The following is a 14,953-nucleotide window of genomic DNA, read 5'->3' on the forward strand; positions in this document are numbered from 1 at the left end:
TCTAATAAAAGTATTACATGCTGCTTTTCTACAAACCTTTGCTGACATCTAGACAGGCACAGATCAGGCACAGATGTGCAAAGCCAATTAAATAAAAGGAAAAGCTAAGTTTGGTCAAAACCCAACAGTTTTAGCTTCAGCCGTTTGAATGATAAGCGCCATTCTTTATCTCCATTGACAAAGGGAGTGAAAAGAGTCAGCACATATTCCAGTTAAAGCCATTTATCAGCAACATTTCCAGCCGCCTGTCTAACCAGAGCTTAACTGAGGCTGAACATCTGCCTTAAGGGGAAAGTTTGGACCTAAAGGCAGTTCTTACTGTTACATCACCAATAAAAAAAAGCACAACACAAAAATGTACATTAAATACTTTATTTCCAAGTAGTGCAAACAAGTATATACACGTCCTATATCTGACTTTAAAAAAAGAAATAAAACAAACAACAAAGACAAATGAAGCAAATTCACATGTTCACATCATTATTACTTAGGGATCATTTAAAAACAACAAAAATGTATGTACATTATCAAAATGAACATTTATTTTAGCTTTTCCAATAAAAACAGAACAAACAACAGAAAAGGACCTTTATGCTAAACTTAGGGACAAAACTGAGGTAGAAAAAAGAATTATTGAAGTGTGATAGAATTTCTTTGAGTTTTTTAAATGTCCTTTTAGTTTAGAAAATGAAACAAAACTCAAAATATCCTTGTATTCTGACCTGTAAAGATCATCTCAGAAAACAAAAATAATTTTATCTCTTATCAAACTCGCCAAAAAGTCTAGTTTATTTGACACAACAGTGATAGATTGCTTACAAATCCAGACAACAGAGGATATTGTGTCTAAAGCTGTGCAGAGAAATGCTCATATTAGTTCCAAAGTGCATGAGTTTAACAACACTCATTTAAGAGATATTTAAGCTCAAATATAAAAAAAACTTTTTTGGGGAAAAAAAAGGCAACACATTCAACAGTCTAAGACAGGAGGTGCGGCAATGTTGTTGTTTTTTCTTCTATAGACAAAGAGCAAAGGAAAACAAGTCAAAGGGGAAAACCAAAGAAAGGAAAATACATTTTAAGAAATGGATTTTAGTTCTTTAACCTTGAGAGCAGCTGCTGGAAAGCTGCTATTTTTTTAAGACCTCATCACCATCAACACTTACTTAACTCTGCTATTCACCTCAGAGAAATGCTTTTTCTCCTCATGCTGCCTCCAAACCCTCAATGAACACTTCTGACTAACCACCCAGGAAACCTCTTTTCTCATGAGAAAAATGTTTATCAGCCATTAAAAGTGGCTTCACAGTTTATAAAAAATCGAGAGGGTAAATTTGAACCAGGTGAGAAGAAAAAAGAAAGTTTGGGACAACTGTGAACAAAACAAACATGTTAATATCTTATAACTCCTTTTCAAATATAAATGTTCTGTACATTGTGATTAAATACAGTGTAATAAGTATACATTCGCATGTATGTAAACCACATAATAACAGAAGAATATCAGTGTAAACAGATGGATCCTATCTCATTTACAGCACCAGCTGTTCAATTCCTTATATTGTATAGATATGTTTTTTATAAACTTTTATATCATTAAAATCTGCAGAAAGATGAGCGACAATGAAGGGGGAAAAAAAATGCAGAACTGTTGTTGGACCAAAGTGTCAAACTAGCGAGCAAAGAGTCTGAGCGATCCTTCTGGCGTTCTCTGAAGCCACAGAAGTATGAAAGTCACGGCATCCGACCGCTTCCTGCCCGCAGGTTTCAGAGGAATCCCACCCTCACAGCAAAGAGTCGGAACGAGTCTCCTTCTGTGTTGCTTTTGCTGGAATTTTTAATAAAAAAAAACAACAAAAAAACAGACATTTACCACCAATGACTACATGTACTATAAATGAAGAGAATTAATGAAAAAAAGAAAAAAAATTTAAACTGAAAACTGACTTGTTGGAGAACTGTGGTTCACTCAGTTCATTTCAGTCACCACGTGTTTAACTGGACGACTGTAATCAGCTCATTAGTGGAGAAACCTTGAATCTAAGCCATGATCAATAATCAGAATGGTGTCTGATCACAGATTATAGTCAGTGTAGAAAAGCTCTGACAGCATTTTTGGTTCGTAGTAACTGGATAGGCTGTGATTACCTCTCCCGCCCCGTCAGAAGGCAGACCAAACGTGCCATAAAACTGGCTCACGGTGCGGACTTTCGCTCAGGCATTTACTGACCTCCTGTCCCAATGCCCTCAGTGAAGTGTTTGCAGCTCTGCATTAGGTTTCAAAGAACCAACCTTGAAACCATTCAGCACTTTGCACACTCAATTGAAATGCCTGAATAAAGTAAGCAAAGGTTCCATGTGTGGCCTATTCACAAACCAAACCACACCATTAGTCTCTCGGCCTCATATTCCAGCAGAATGGCCGCTGAGGCTTCTCTGGCCAAAATGGAGCTGCCTTCACACACAAGAGGGATTTGTAAAACATGGTGTGCATGCGGGAGAGCTGCCACATTCAGGATCACCATTAACATAAATTAAGATCGAAGGGAGGGGATATGTGTCTTTACTTTAGAGATTTTAGAGTTTCGAATTTTATAATACCTTGCTTTTGCTCAGTTCAACGCTCATATTTCAACAGCCAAAAAAAGAGTGTGGGTACAAAGAGTAGAACTGAGGTTTTCTTTCTTTAATGAGCTGTTTTGTTCAACCCCAGAGCATGACAAATTACCTTTTCTTCAATAAAAATTCAATGATGTCAAACTTTTTTAAAGTAAATGGTGCAAAGAAACATGGCCTATTGTACCTTTAATACAGACTAGATTTGTATTAAATTTCACACACAGTCCATCTATATTCAACAATAAATGAATGGAAAGTTAATCAATGGCAGTTCTAGTAGAAAATCTAGTCAAATGTCTCAAACCACTTCATTTTTTAGTGTAGTTTGTAAACGTTATTTCTTGAAGCACTTTTCTTTACTCCTACACCTTTATTTATGGGAGAAATGAGACCACAGTGAGTGTGAATACGAAGGGCTACAGTCAAAAGGAAAAAGGTCACTGACTGAATACTGATAAAAAACCCTCCCTAACTCCTTAGGGCAGTACTTATTTAAATATATCTATAATATAGCATCATCAGACCTATCTGAGACTAAATCATTTGAAATGTTTGCAAAAGCTCATTATTTGTTTGGACACAGCAGTGTTATCGTTTGATGACTGACAGTTTTTAGATTCGTTTTTGGCAAAACCACAAAGAAATGTATCTAAAAATTCTCCACAAAGCCGTACCTTTCAGACTGGATGGCGTTCCTCAGAACCCCGCTGTAGCTCTTTCTCCTTTCTAGAGGCAGAACATCCACCAAACCACCAGACGCTTTGATCACCCCTGCATGGATGGCTGCTTTACAAATACTGGAGTTCTGTTAGGGCAGGAAAGGTTTAAAAAGTTCATTTTCACGTGAATATTGTTGTAGTTTTCCCATTATTAAACACAGAACACATCACATCAAGGCTGATTCAGGTCTTACCACACGGACATTCCCATGGGGAGTTAGGTCTGAGTAACAGATCTGACTCCAGAACAGCTGAGCTGCATCACTCAGTCAAAACACAGAGGACACTGTGCATGCACCCCAGCAAAGACGGTAACCAGATGTCTCTGCTTTAAGCAGCATTTAGCCCCTGAAATAACCAGTTCTGGAGCCCCAAACTCCCAGACATCCCTTGGGCCGGAGTGGCGCTGTGATCTGTGCCTGTCTAGATGTCAGCAAAGGCTTGTTTTCCTTTTGCTAAACCCAACACGAGCACGGAGGAATGCTGTACTCTGAAACACTCACATAAATTTGGTCTTGTTATGCTACGGTCGTGTTACGCAATGCTACTAATCCAGATTTATGAGAATTCAAATGATGATCTTAACCAGTCCTCCTCCTTATGTCTCCCTCCTCTGATATACACTAAGTCTGGAATATTACTCAGTTTAGCATCATCCTTGCTTACATATGGGAAACACATCTTTGTCTTTGGGTGGTTGCCAGTAGTTCTGTGGTTAAGGTTAGATTCCTAAGTCTTCATCTTGAGATCTTTGACTGTACAGAGTATTTGAGGGATGAGGAAGATCCAGATCTCCTGTGCAGTCAGTCTAGCTGTGATAATGAGGTGTAAAATACCCACAGTAATGTCTGTTAACATTCAAACTCCAGCTTCATGCCCATGTCTGTCAGTGTTCATCAACATCCTCCACAGGAAAGTCTTACACAAATATTTTCCTGCAGTTCCCAGCATGCTTTTCATTAGCAACCAAACAAATTCATCATCAGTCTCAAAGCAAAGAACAATAATAAACTTTCTGGCCCTTAACAGCAAAAAGATGTTCCATTTTTACATGTTACTGATTAAGATTAATCATACTCATGTTTATCCAAAACATCTGTATCATTTACATTTAAGTTTGTTGGTCCAGACCGAATCCACTTCAATTGATCAAGACCTGAACCTTGTGTTTGGTCTGTATTCAGACTCTTATCTACCGGAGATTTCTGTTTAGAACCAAAGCTTGCAAACAAAACCTTGTGACTTAAAATCTCTTCCATTATTGGGCAGTAATTATAAGAGCGGGGCAAAGGAACAAGAGAGTAATGGAAGTCCTTTCACCGTCAAACTTTAGATGTCTGGTTCAACGTCAGGTAAAACACTTTTACTTTTTTACTGCTACTTTTGCACGCCGGAGGCATGCTGCAAGATGTCGGCTATCAAGGTATGCTAAATGTTTATGACATGTAGATTGTGGGGAAAACAGGGAGAGACTGTGCATCATGTTAAATGTTGTTTTATGAGCCTGCAGCCACATTTCAGTGAGTTGATGTGTCTCATCTTTGCTCCGTTTACATCCCATAATGACCGGCTACAGTGGCCGTTTTCAGTTCAGTTGTTCCACTCCGAGCATGGAGCCTATTAAAGACTGAGGAAACTGAGAGTGAACCGAAGTTCAGTCTTATTGGAAGCAATTTGAGACCACCTTGAAAGATGGATCCGAGAGCAGTTCCTGGTCCGGGACCAGGGTCAGCTTGGGTGTATTCAGACTGAAAATTAGTTCTGGATTATCAAAGGAAATGTGTTCAGTCTGAATACACCCGTAATATTAGAGAATTGAGTATTTTTTCCGAAGTATAGTTAATTTAGCTTGTTGGTTTCTCTATGGTGAATTGTTTCATAAATTCTCCCAATTGTTTGAAATATAATTTGACCACACAATGGATTACTTTTATTTATTTATTTAAATTGTAGTTCTTACATTTTATTTTACTATCATTTAACTTTTTCCCTTCTAATTGCAATTAATCTTTTAAATGTTCTCTAGATCATTTTAAGATACTGGTATTCTAAAATGTGCGATTGAAAATTCAAAAATTCACAACATTTAAACAAAATATTCTACATGGTTTCATAAAGTGAATTCCCATGTGAATTTAAGGTTTATTGTTTTACTCTTCCTAAAGTGTAAGATGGAGCAGTCTTCTAAGTGGCTTATACGATAATTAATACTCACATCTGCATAAATGTTGCTTCCAATAACAGGAGACCAGTAAGAAGGCTGAGTCTTGCAGTTTGCTGGACAGAAAACTCTGGAAAATGAGAAAAATCATGAAAGCTGTTCATCTAACATGAGTTTAAAAACGTAAACTCGACTAATTAAACATTTTTGAGTAAACACAACCCAATAATGACAAATGCATGAATGATTCCTCTAAAGGTTTTCTTAAATCTACAGATGAGTAATTTTCTGGATGTGTAAAGGCACCTTGGACAGTGTGAGGACGGTCTTTTGAAAGGGCAGATTTCAGCCACAGTGGTGTAGCAGTCAGCTGTGTATACTATCACACAGAGAGAAGCACAAAGAACTTCAAAAACTGGAACTAAAATGGAATCCAGAACAAAAACAAATTACTCTTCTGAGGAATAAATGTGCTTACCTTCAACTTTGCTCACAATAAAGGAATTGGCAGGTTTGTATTTACTGTAAAGGCAAAGTGTAAAGATTGAAATCAAAATGTTTGTCTTTGTTGTAGTAGCAAAAATTCAGAAATTATCTGAATTCAGTTACATAAATTCTTATTTGAACATTTTCATACTTATTTTAAATTCTATTAGACTTTTTTGTTTCATTTGAGTGACATTTCACCAAAAAGAAAAATCGATATCTACCTGAGCGATTCAATGCCGTTTTTTGTGGATCTGACAAAGAACGGAGACTTTTCTGTCCTGGTGATGTCGACCAGTCCTCCATTGTTGTCAATGACGCCAGCATGAATAGCAGCACGGCAAATACTTGATTGCTGTATTGATATAAAAAAAGTGTAAATTCTAATATGCTATGCATTCGAGTGTTACATGATCAATCATGCTTGCTTTATCGAAAGAGACTCACAGCATCATAAGAGACAGTTCCCCAAACTTTTCCTTTAGCGTGCAGACAGTTAGCAGGACACTTGTGTCTGCAAAAGGTTTGACATTAGAACAAAACTCTGCTGCAGATTTGAATGAATCATTTTCCATGCACTTCATAATACATTCGTAATATTTTTTGCTTGAATTTGTTTTAATAAACTGACCTGTTGCAAGTTGATCCTCTGCACTTATCACGCAGTTTAGTCTCACACTTGATGTTGTGAGCTGCAACATTAAGTTCACAATTTAACCAAAGGGGAACATGTATGTATTTTTTTTCTATTCATGCTTTAGAATAACTCTGTCTCTACCAAGAAAAGTTCTGCTGGAGGAATTTGGAGCTGGAGTTCTGGCTGTGTGAGGCTTTGTAGTGGGGCGTTTGGACCCAGACTTCCTGGGAGCCTTTGGTCTCGGGGTGGTGCGAGGAGGGAGCAGAACTTGAGGCTTTTCCACCTCGTTCATGTCGGCAGTTTCAGAGTGATGGGAGTCTGGAAATAAAAGCAGTGTTCAGTTTAGGGTATTTTGTATCAAAATGTCTATTTTCAGAGTTTAAAAGATGACAAATTAATGTAAAAAAAAAAAGTCCAGCTCTGCCAATTCCTTTTAAAGCCTGCACTAACTGATCAGTAGATTGACATGAAATGTGAGCAGTATGCATATAATTTGAAATGTATTTAAAACACTAAATTATAGATTTTTTGGAGTTCAAACTACAGAATACATGGAAAAAGTATTTTAAAAAGCCTCTTTAGGATATGTGAATGGAAACCTCTGGGGCTGACCTTTGTAGCACAAATTATTCCGACATCCTCCTCCAAAGCTGGGGGGGCACTGGGAACAGGGGCGTCCATGCCGGTATGGGGCCTCCCCAATCCAGTTTCCTCTGTAGACGTGGTGAACAATGAATGGCATTATGAAGGGAGAAATTAATCACAGGTCAACCATTCATGTACTCTTTTTTTAAATATAACTTCAGCACTCGTTGGCTTTTGTCAAAGCTCCAAATGCTATTTTTCACTCCAGCAGACTACTCAAAGAACTCTTCCACTTCTACATTTTCTGTTGTTTATGTTTGAAAAAATTCTGATGTCAAAAGAGCCCCAAACTTCCAAAACACAGCAAGTGCCACACATCTAGTATATTATAAACACTTTTAGGATCTGACAGCTCTGAAAGGAGGAAGCATGTCTGCAAATCACTGAAAATATATCGATCTTACTTTGGGGAATAATTGCACACAAGGTAAACAGCGTTCTCCCATATTTCTCCCCACACGTTCATCCTTGGACACACATGCACAGCACAGCCCACTCGGTTAGTGGTGGCCCAGACGAGCTGTAATGAAGAAAACAAGCCACTGCATTAGCACTTTTGAAGGAAACAACATCTGGAAAAGTCTAAACCAAACCTCATTGCTTTGGTTCTTTTTATTTTTTGTCTAGTTTTTCAAGGGAAGTTTCTAAACTTTGACATATGTGACTTTTGGGATTTCCAGCAATGAGGAGTTTTTTTTTCTGAAACATTTTTTTACACTTGCATTAACCAATTAATGTATCTCAATTATTAGCTGACAGTTTAAGTTTTTAGAAAATAAAATAAAAGCTGCTTGACAAATATAGTTTGTGTCATTTAAATGTGCTATTTTCTTCTCTCTCTTTACAATCACACATTCTCCTCTCTGAGGAGCGTTCATCTTTTCCTAGCACACTTGGACACTGGAAGTAGTGAGTCAGCACATGCTAACACATGTAGGCATTTCAGTAAAACGCGGTCAGACGTAGCGATGGAGTGTGACTGGCTGGACTGCAGACACATCAACAAATATAAGACAGAGGAAAAGGTGTTGAGGCTCAGTTGTGGCACAGCTGATTCCCAGTAACATCTTCAAAGGAAACCAGGTCAACCAGTGCAGGATGTCTCGTTTGTTTGGAATTGACGGCCAGATGGAAGCGATCAGGTTTCAGGAGAAGGCAAAAGGGAAAGAGTGGATGTTTCTGTTAACTCCACCCAGCAGCTCCAGAGAACAGCCTTGAAGGAAAAGGAGGCCAACTCAACAAATTCTGCTTGCTCTCGGGATTTTTTTTACATTTCCCAGAAAATTTTCGTATCTGCAAATCTTCTTTCTTTTTCTTTTAAGTAAAATCTTACAAACAAGTGATTGACAATTTCGACACAAACATCTACACCGTAGTTCAATAGTGCCTTACCTGAGTATAATGCGTGCACATGGGCCCGGAGCAGCGCTCTGGACACCAGGGGTTGCACTCACTAGGGTATGGATAGGTGTAATCTTTGACTTCATCATACCAGGCCTGAACATGGAAGGCAGGTGAACGGTATCTGTGAATAAATGCACACATAAGTATGAATGGAAGTAATGAATGAATAGATACAAGAGGGGAATCTGAAAGAGCTGTCAAGTGCCAGTCTGTGCAAACGCTTTCTGAATCTCCCTTCACACTCTTCTTCTCCGTCTTCAGGTGAACTTGACCCGAAACAAAGGACCACAGAACGTTCCCCTCATAACAGAGGAAATCAAACCAAGTTTGAAAAAGGAAACGGAATCAGAGCAAACATAAACACGATTTCATCCTCGGATAAATCCATTCAAGCGCCTCATTATAAACATCTCTTTTTATGGTGCTGAAAAGTAGAGAGCTTATTAGAGGATAAGAGAAGGGGAGTAAGGAAAGAAAATGCTTCAGCATCAGGATTTACTGGCACAGGAAGAAAGGAAGGGAGTAGGGAAGGAGGGTGGATTCCAGGAAAAGCACCTGCTGCTCTGCCCATGTGCTCCTGGACACAGAAACCAGCTGTCCACTCGAAGACGCCTTCCTGTAGGTTCTATGCTCTCTGGAGAAGATTAAGATCTTCACATAGAGGTTCATATGGATGTTAGCCAATTAATGGAGCATACATTCTAACGTCCAGAGGGCACCCCGGCTTTTAATAGGTCATAACTTATGACGATTCAGTTTTCATGAATCATTATTTTTTTCAGTTGTAGAAGAGCAAGTTTGTCGAATTCTTGACTGGCAAAAGTTCTGGGAACCCCTTTAAAGTCCATCCATCTTCTATTTCCACTCTGTCTTGTACAGAGTCACAGGGGTCCATGGAAGCTAAGAAAGGCTGAAGGCGGGATACATCGGTAACAGGTCACCAGTATGTCCACACGCACTCACCTCTAAGGCACAGTTTAGGGTGCCATGAAGCATGTCTTTAGCTGTGGGGGTGAGAAAGTCCTCACATGGAGCAGCGTGAACATGCAAGATACACACAGAAGGCTCCCAGCAGGAATAACCACTCCACCACTGTGCAGCCCTCTTATGTGAAGAGTGACATCTCAGTGTATTCAGACTGGAACCATTGGTCCAGACGGACTCTTCTTAATTTAGTCCGGATCAAGTCCTGATCTTTGCATTTGGTCTGTATTCAAAGTGTCGTAAAAATGTAGATGTCTGCTTCGAACCAAAGATCGAAACTCAGTGCGAACCGGAGCTCACATTAATTGGAAACGAACCAAGATCACTTAGAAAGATGGGTCAGAGAGCGGTTCCTAGTCCCGGACCAGGGTCCGCTTGGGTGTATTTAGATTGAAAGTTGATGAAGACACTCAAAATACTGTACTGGACCGTACCGGACTGCCCAGTGGAAGCGAGGCCTGTGTGTTCTGAGCACAGAGGAGCCTGCTCTGTTTACAGAGTGAGAGTTTAAAAAACCACCTGCTCCATCTCTTACTTTCACACCTGGAATTGCACTCAGCTGCTGCATGTGGGGAATCCCTGTTATTAAGGTTCTTGTTTTTCAGCCTCTGTGCATGGATTCTTAAACTGTGTGAGGAGATTCCCAAATGACTCCTCTTTTCTAAAGAAGAAACAAGTGTGCAGGACTTCAATGATGCTGCACAGTGGTGATCATTGACCAATCAGTGATCTGCACTGGTTTCCATTTTTGTAATATGATATGTTAAAAATGAATCTTATAAGGTGGTTGTTATGGCTAAGTAATGAGCTAGATTCAGGGGCTCCTAAAAAAGACATACTTTTTTTAACACCTGATCTTTCTTTAAAACTAACACAAAACAAATACTTAATATATTTATCAAGTGGCAAAGCTGGAAGAAGACTATGTGGAGAGAAACCAAGACCATAAAAATGTCAGAGAAGACTTTCCAGCATTAGGACCTTGAGATCTGTCCAAACAAGGGGAAGTCCAACTTCCCCCCAAATACTTGCTTAGAGGCTGGTAATGTAATCACAACAGCTTTTGGATTTCATTGAGTGTTGGATCATTAAGAATTTCTGTCAGTTTTGTCCATTAAAGAGTTTTTAATTTGTTTTATTTGTTTGCTTATTTATTGGCAGACATGCAGTTAAACACTTTTTATTGCTGAAAGACTTGAACTTGAATGTTTTAATAACTACCCAGTAAAAGTCTGGCAAACTGTTCAGGATGTACCCCGCCTTCACCCAACAGTGGTTGGGATAGGCTCCAGCATCTCCATGACCCTGGAGGGGATTAAGCAGGTTTGGAAAATGGAACTGATGGACAAAGCTTTGAGGAGGAGAAAAAGGAAACATTTTTTGAATTTGTTTACATCTAAAAGAGACCATTTAAACCACAAAATGAACTTTTTATTAGGAACGATCTTTATTTAGGAAAGAGGAAATATTTTTCATGCTCACAATGATCTCATATTCCTCTGAGCTTTTCTATAATTAAATATCAATAGAATAGATTCCTTACCTGCCCCAGTGAACTGCCAGGTTTTGTCCAATAGACTTGAGCAGATCCCGAGGTCCATGGTCCCACTGGCACTCCTCTGCCCACTGAGTGGCCGAGCGCTCCAACTCATCATCCCAAACCTGCAATGAAAACAGAAAAGTTCTAATGACCAGGAAGAAGGATTTAGACAGATCCCTACAGTAAAGTTCCCTCAGAATTATCTGGATCAAATTCTCACTATGTAAACTGACCTCATGCTTCAAGGCCTTCACTTCCTCTCCATGTTAATAAGTTGAAGCTTTAACCTTTAATACTGTCATTTGAGTTTCCTGGCACCTGAAGGATGAAAAATCCCAACAATAACAGCTGAGTGATCCAGGTTTCCTGAGCAGGGTTCCTTACAAGGATGGAGAGCAGCGAGGAAAGCCGAGACGACACCTGACTCCCTCTGGGGAGAGATCCACTGCAAACACAGTGAGGTCTGCACACAGCCTGGCCCCTCAATCTACAACCCCTCGGTAAATTTCCAGTCTTTCTCTGGTCGCTAAGATGTATACACACAGACACCACAATAACCCCAGTCATTTACTGATGCAAACACACACTCTGCTTGTTTCATAGCGTCTGAGAGCACTCACTAAATCTACAGACATTTTCCTACACGTTTCAACCACAATCCAGAAACCTGCAGTCTCTCCATGGTTTCCAGTAACCTTCTGTTTGTATCAAAAAGAATCCTGCTGCACCATTGACAATTATTCCAGGGAATCTTTTTTTCTCATTTACTGTGCTAAACTAGGTCACTTGCAGGTTTGACTCAGCATTAATATTCTGGCTGTAAAAATGTGGCCCAGCAGGCAAGCAGTGAGGTGATGATCGTTCGTTTCCAGGAGGAACACCTATGTTTTTATTGCAGCATTCCCTCTGTTCTGAGCATCGTAAAACTTTAAAGCCTCATTACTAGCCTTGTTTTGACAAAATTGGACCTTTCTGATGTGAAGCCAGCAGTTGTTGTTAGATTACCAAAAATCCTGGCCTCACCATGTGCTCCATGTCTGCTGCAGAAGGGTAAACGTTGCCCCTCAGCTTGTTGTGGAGCTGCAGGATCTCTTCACGGTCAGACCAGAGAATGGCTCGCCGGCTCCTATTGGCTGCTGCACCACTGGCGCCTTTCTGGCTTGTGTCCTGCTCATAGCGACTCAGCAGCTCCCTTAGCTCTTTGGAATCAGGCATGAGGAGCGAAGAGGAGTTTGTGACACAGAGCAGCAGGAGGGTGAGGAGGAGCAGCCCGGGAGCAGCAAAGAAGGTCATCGTGACACTCAGAACTACAGATGATGGCTCTTTTTCTGTGTCAAAGCTCCTTATGATCCCAAACACAACCTATGGAGAAAAGGTGATAGTGAGAGCAAAGTTAAATAAGCATACTTTTTAAATGAAAATTTTGTTTGCTGACTAGGATGTTTTATAATCTGAGTTAATCCACATGTCAGAGTCATTTTAATCCCTAACATCGGATGTGAACAATGGCGTCTTTTGTGCTCACCTTATGAAACAAATTTACCAGGAAAGCCTCTACTGAAAGCTCCACATCAGTCAGGCTGCACAGGTTATAATTTGTGATTACCTTCAAGCTGATCTGGGTGTTGAAGTCAGATATTCAAAGCAAGGACCTGAGTTCAGATGAGAATCTGCGACTTGAGCGAACCATCTTTGAGCAAAACATTTGATTCCATTCACAGGGAGCAACTCTAATCTGTTTGACTTCCTCCTGCAAGGCTGCAAGCAGGTGGACAGCTTACCGAGATCAAAACTCAGCCAAACATCAGTTTGAAAAAGTTATATGAAGAGCGACAAGCAGTCAGTCAGCGTGTGATCAGCAGAGATTAAAAAAACAAGGCTAAATTCTCTCTTGAGCGGGGTTGTTCTTACCCTTGAATCCCTTCATGCTTTCCCTTCTGGCTGGGGAGGCAGCTTGAGGTCTGGCACCAGTTCTCTGTCAACATGTCGTGCCAACTCTGGGCACTGTGAGCCAGCGGGCAGCCTGGCACCACACCCTCCTGCCACTGAACCTCCACCAGCTTCCCTGTCTGGGCCCTTCTCATGACTATCAAGAATTTTATACCAAAGTGACAGACAGCGCAGAGCACTTGGACATGTGTTGTCCACATCACTTCTGACGATCTGTCTGACCCTGAGGAGGACCTGCTTCTGCTCTACTTCAAGCTTGAAAACAAACAGCCGTTCTAGTGCAGTGAAGATTTTTGAATAAATGCACATTTGACAATTTCTTGTATGATAAAGTTTAAAAGTCATACTGAAGCTATCAGCGTCCGCTTAACCTTTAAGAATACAATCTGAAACAACTAAATTTTGAAGCATTACCTTTTAATCACCTCAATTGTGTCTTATTAATTAACACTTACCAATAAAATACAAAGAAAAAAATATCTGCAAAAATGCAGCAAACTACCATAAAGCTACATCTTGCAACCAAATGAGTGTAAGATCTCCTCTTTTCCTCACCTCTGTTTTCCCGTCAGTGTCCAGCTGTGTGAGGATTTCAGAGTAGGTTTTCTTTTTGTTTTTTTTCTGAAGAGACTGTTTTTTTTAAATTTCCTTTTGGAAGCACTGGGCTGCTGCTGCTGCTGTTGAATTCTGGCGGTGTTCTGCAGGCTCACAGGGACTGTGCAACTCCTGTGCAGATCGGAGAGCCTTATATAGCTAGAGAAGGAGACCCCTGAGGAGCACAGGAAAAAATGACTGCCTGCACTCCCCCACTCACAGTTCTTGGCACAGACAGCGCAAACTCATGCAGAGGGCACAACCACTAATGTAATTAGTGGAAACAACACTCTGAATGGAAAAAAAGTTGAGAGCTGTGCTTTTTAGGAATGAGAATTAAGTCGCTGGAGCAATAAAAACTGAAGATTAAAACAAAAAGATTTTACCCAAAAAGGATAGATAAACAATCATTCTAGTCAAACACAGCAGTTCCTGTTAAACTGCAGAAACTATTAGGCACTGAATAAGTTTAGCAAATAAAAGTGAGACAATTTGTCTCAAATTTGCTCCATTTTTTATTTTTTTATGTCAAAATTTACTATAAACAAATGTGATTTAGGGTATACATAATGCTAAATTATCAATTCAGCCTCCTTTTCTACAGCATTGTTAAATGACTTCATGTTGACGGAATATTATATAGTTAGTTCTCTACTCTATTTCTCCTTAACCCCGCTTTCTTTCAGATAACATTCAGATGAATAGCTGTTTTATCTCAAGAATCACAAGGTATTTGCATGTAGTAAGCACTAACAGGAACGGGCACCTCACCCATTTAAAAACAGTTATGCAGAACACAGAGGAGGCCGAGTCCTTTCAGAATAAAACTTTCTTTTGGTTTCTTAATGGTATTTCTAATATTTAAAGAGTGAATTGTTGACTTTTCTTGAATGTTTTTTATGAGCACTAGTTGATGCAACTTGACTTTCAAACAAAGAGAGCACTCTTGCGTTTCATCATATATTTTTTCAGAAATCTTTTTGGAAAAACCATGAAAATCTATGAAATCCTCTTGGCTTTTCTTCTTTGAGTAATACAGAACACCGTGAGATGTTTGCATGTGGGACAGAGGAAGTAGAGTTTTACTTAAAGTTTGTTTTTATTAGTGCAGAATATCCATGACTAAGATTAACTGTTAATTTAGTACATTTTTAGATAAAACACTTTAAAAAACATTTCTCCTCAATTCCAGTCTTTGTCTTTTCGCATTTCTT

The 14,953-nt window shown here is 39.6% G+C and overlaps 1 protein-coding gene across 1 annotated transcript; it reads right to left on the reverse strand.

Annotated features, from left to right (window-relative positions):
- Positions 1-356: 356 nt before the first annotated feature.
- On the reverse strand, positions 357-14,159 carry crispld2 (cysteine-rich secretory protein LCCL domain containing 2). Its single transcript, XM_024296383.2, has 15 exons — positions 13,701-14,159; positions 12,219-12,557; positions 11,199-11,317; positions 8,660-8,792; positions 7,672-7,787; positions 7,235-7,335; positions 6,764-6,940; positions 6,617-6,677; positions 6,433-6,499; positions 6,210-6,340; positions 5,978-6,021; positions 5,806-5,878; positions 5,554-5,629; positions 3,294-3,424; positions 357-1,828 (listed from the first exon to the last, which is right to left on the reverse strand). Exons 2-15 carry the CDS (start codon positions 12,486-12,488, stop codon positions 1,768-1,770), a joined length of 1,560 nt encoding a protein of 519 aa, XP_024152151.1. The 5' UTR covers positions 12,489-12,557; positions 13,701-14,159; the 3' UTR covers positions 357-1,767.
- Positions 14,160-14,953: the final 794 nt, after the last annotated feature.

Source organism: Oryzias melastigma, linkage group LG3 (assembly GCF_002922805.2).
Source record: "Oryzias melastigma strain HK-1 linkage group LG3, ASM292280v2, whole genome shotgun sequence".
Lineage (NCBI taxonomy): Eukaryota > Metazoa > Chordata > Actinopteri > Beloniformes > Adrianichthyidae > Oryzias > Oryzias melastigma.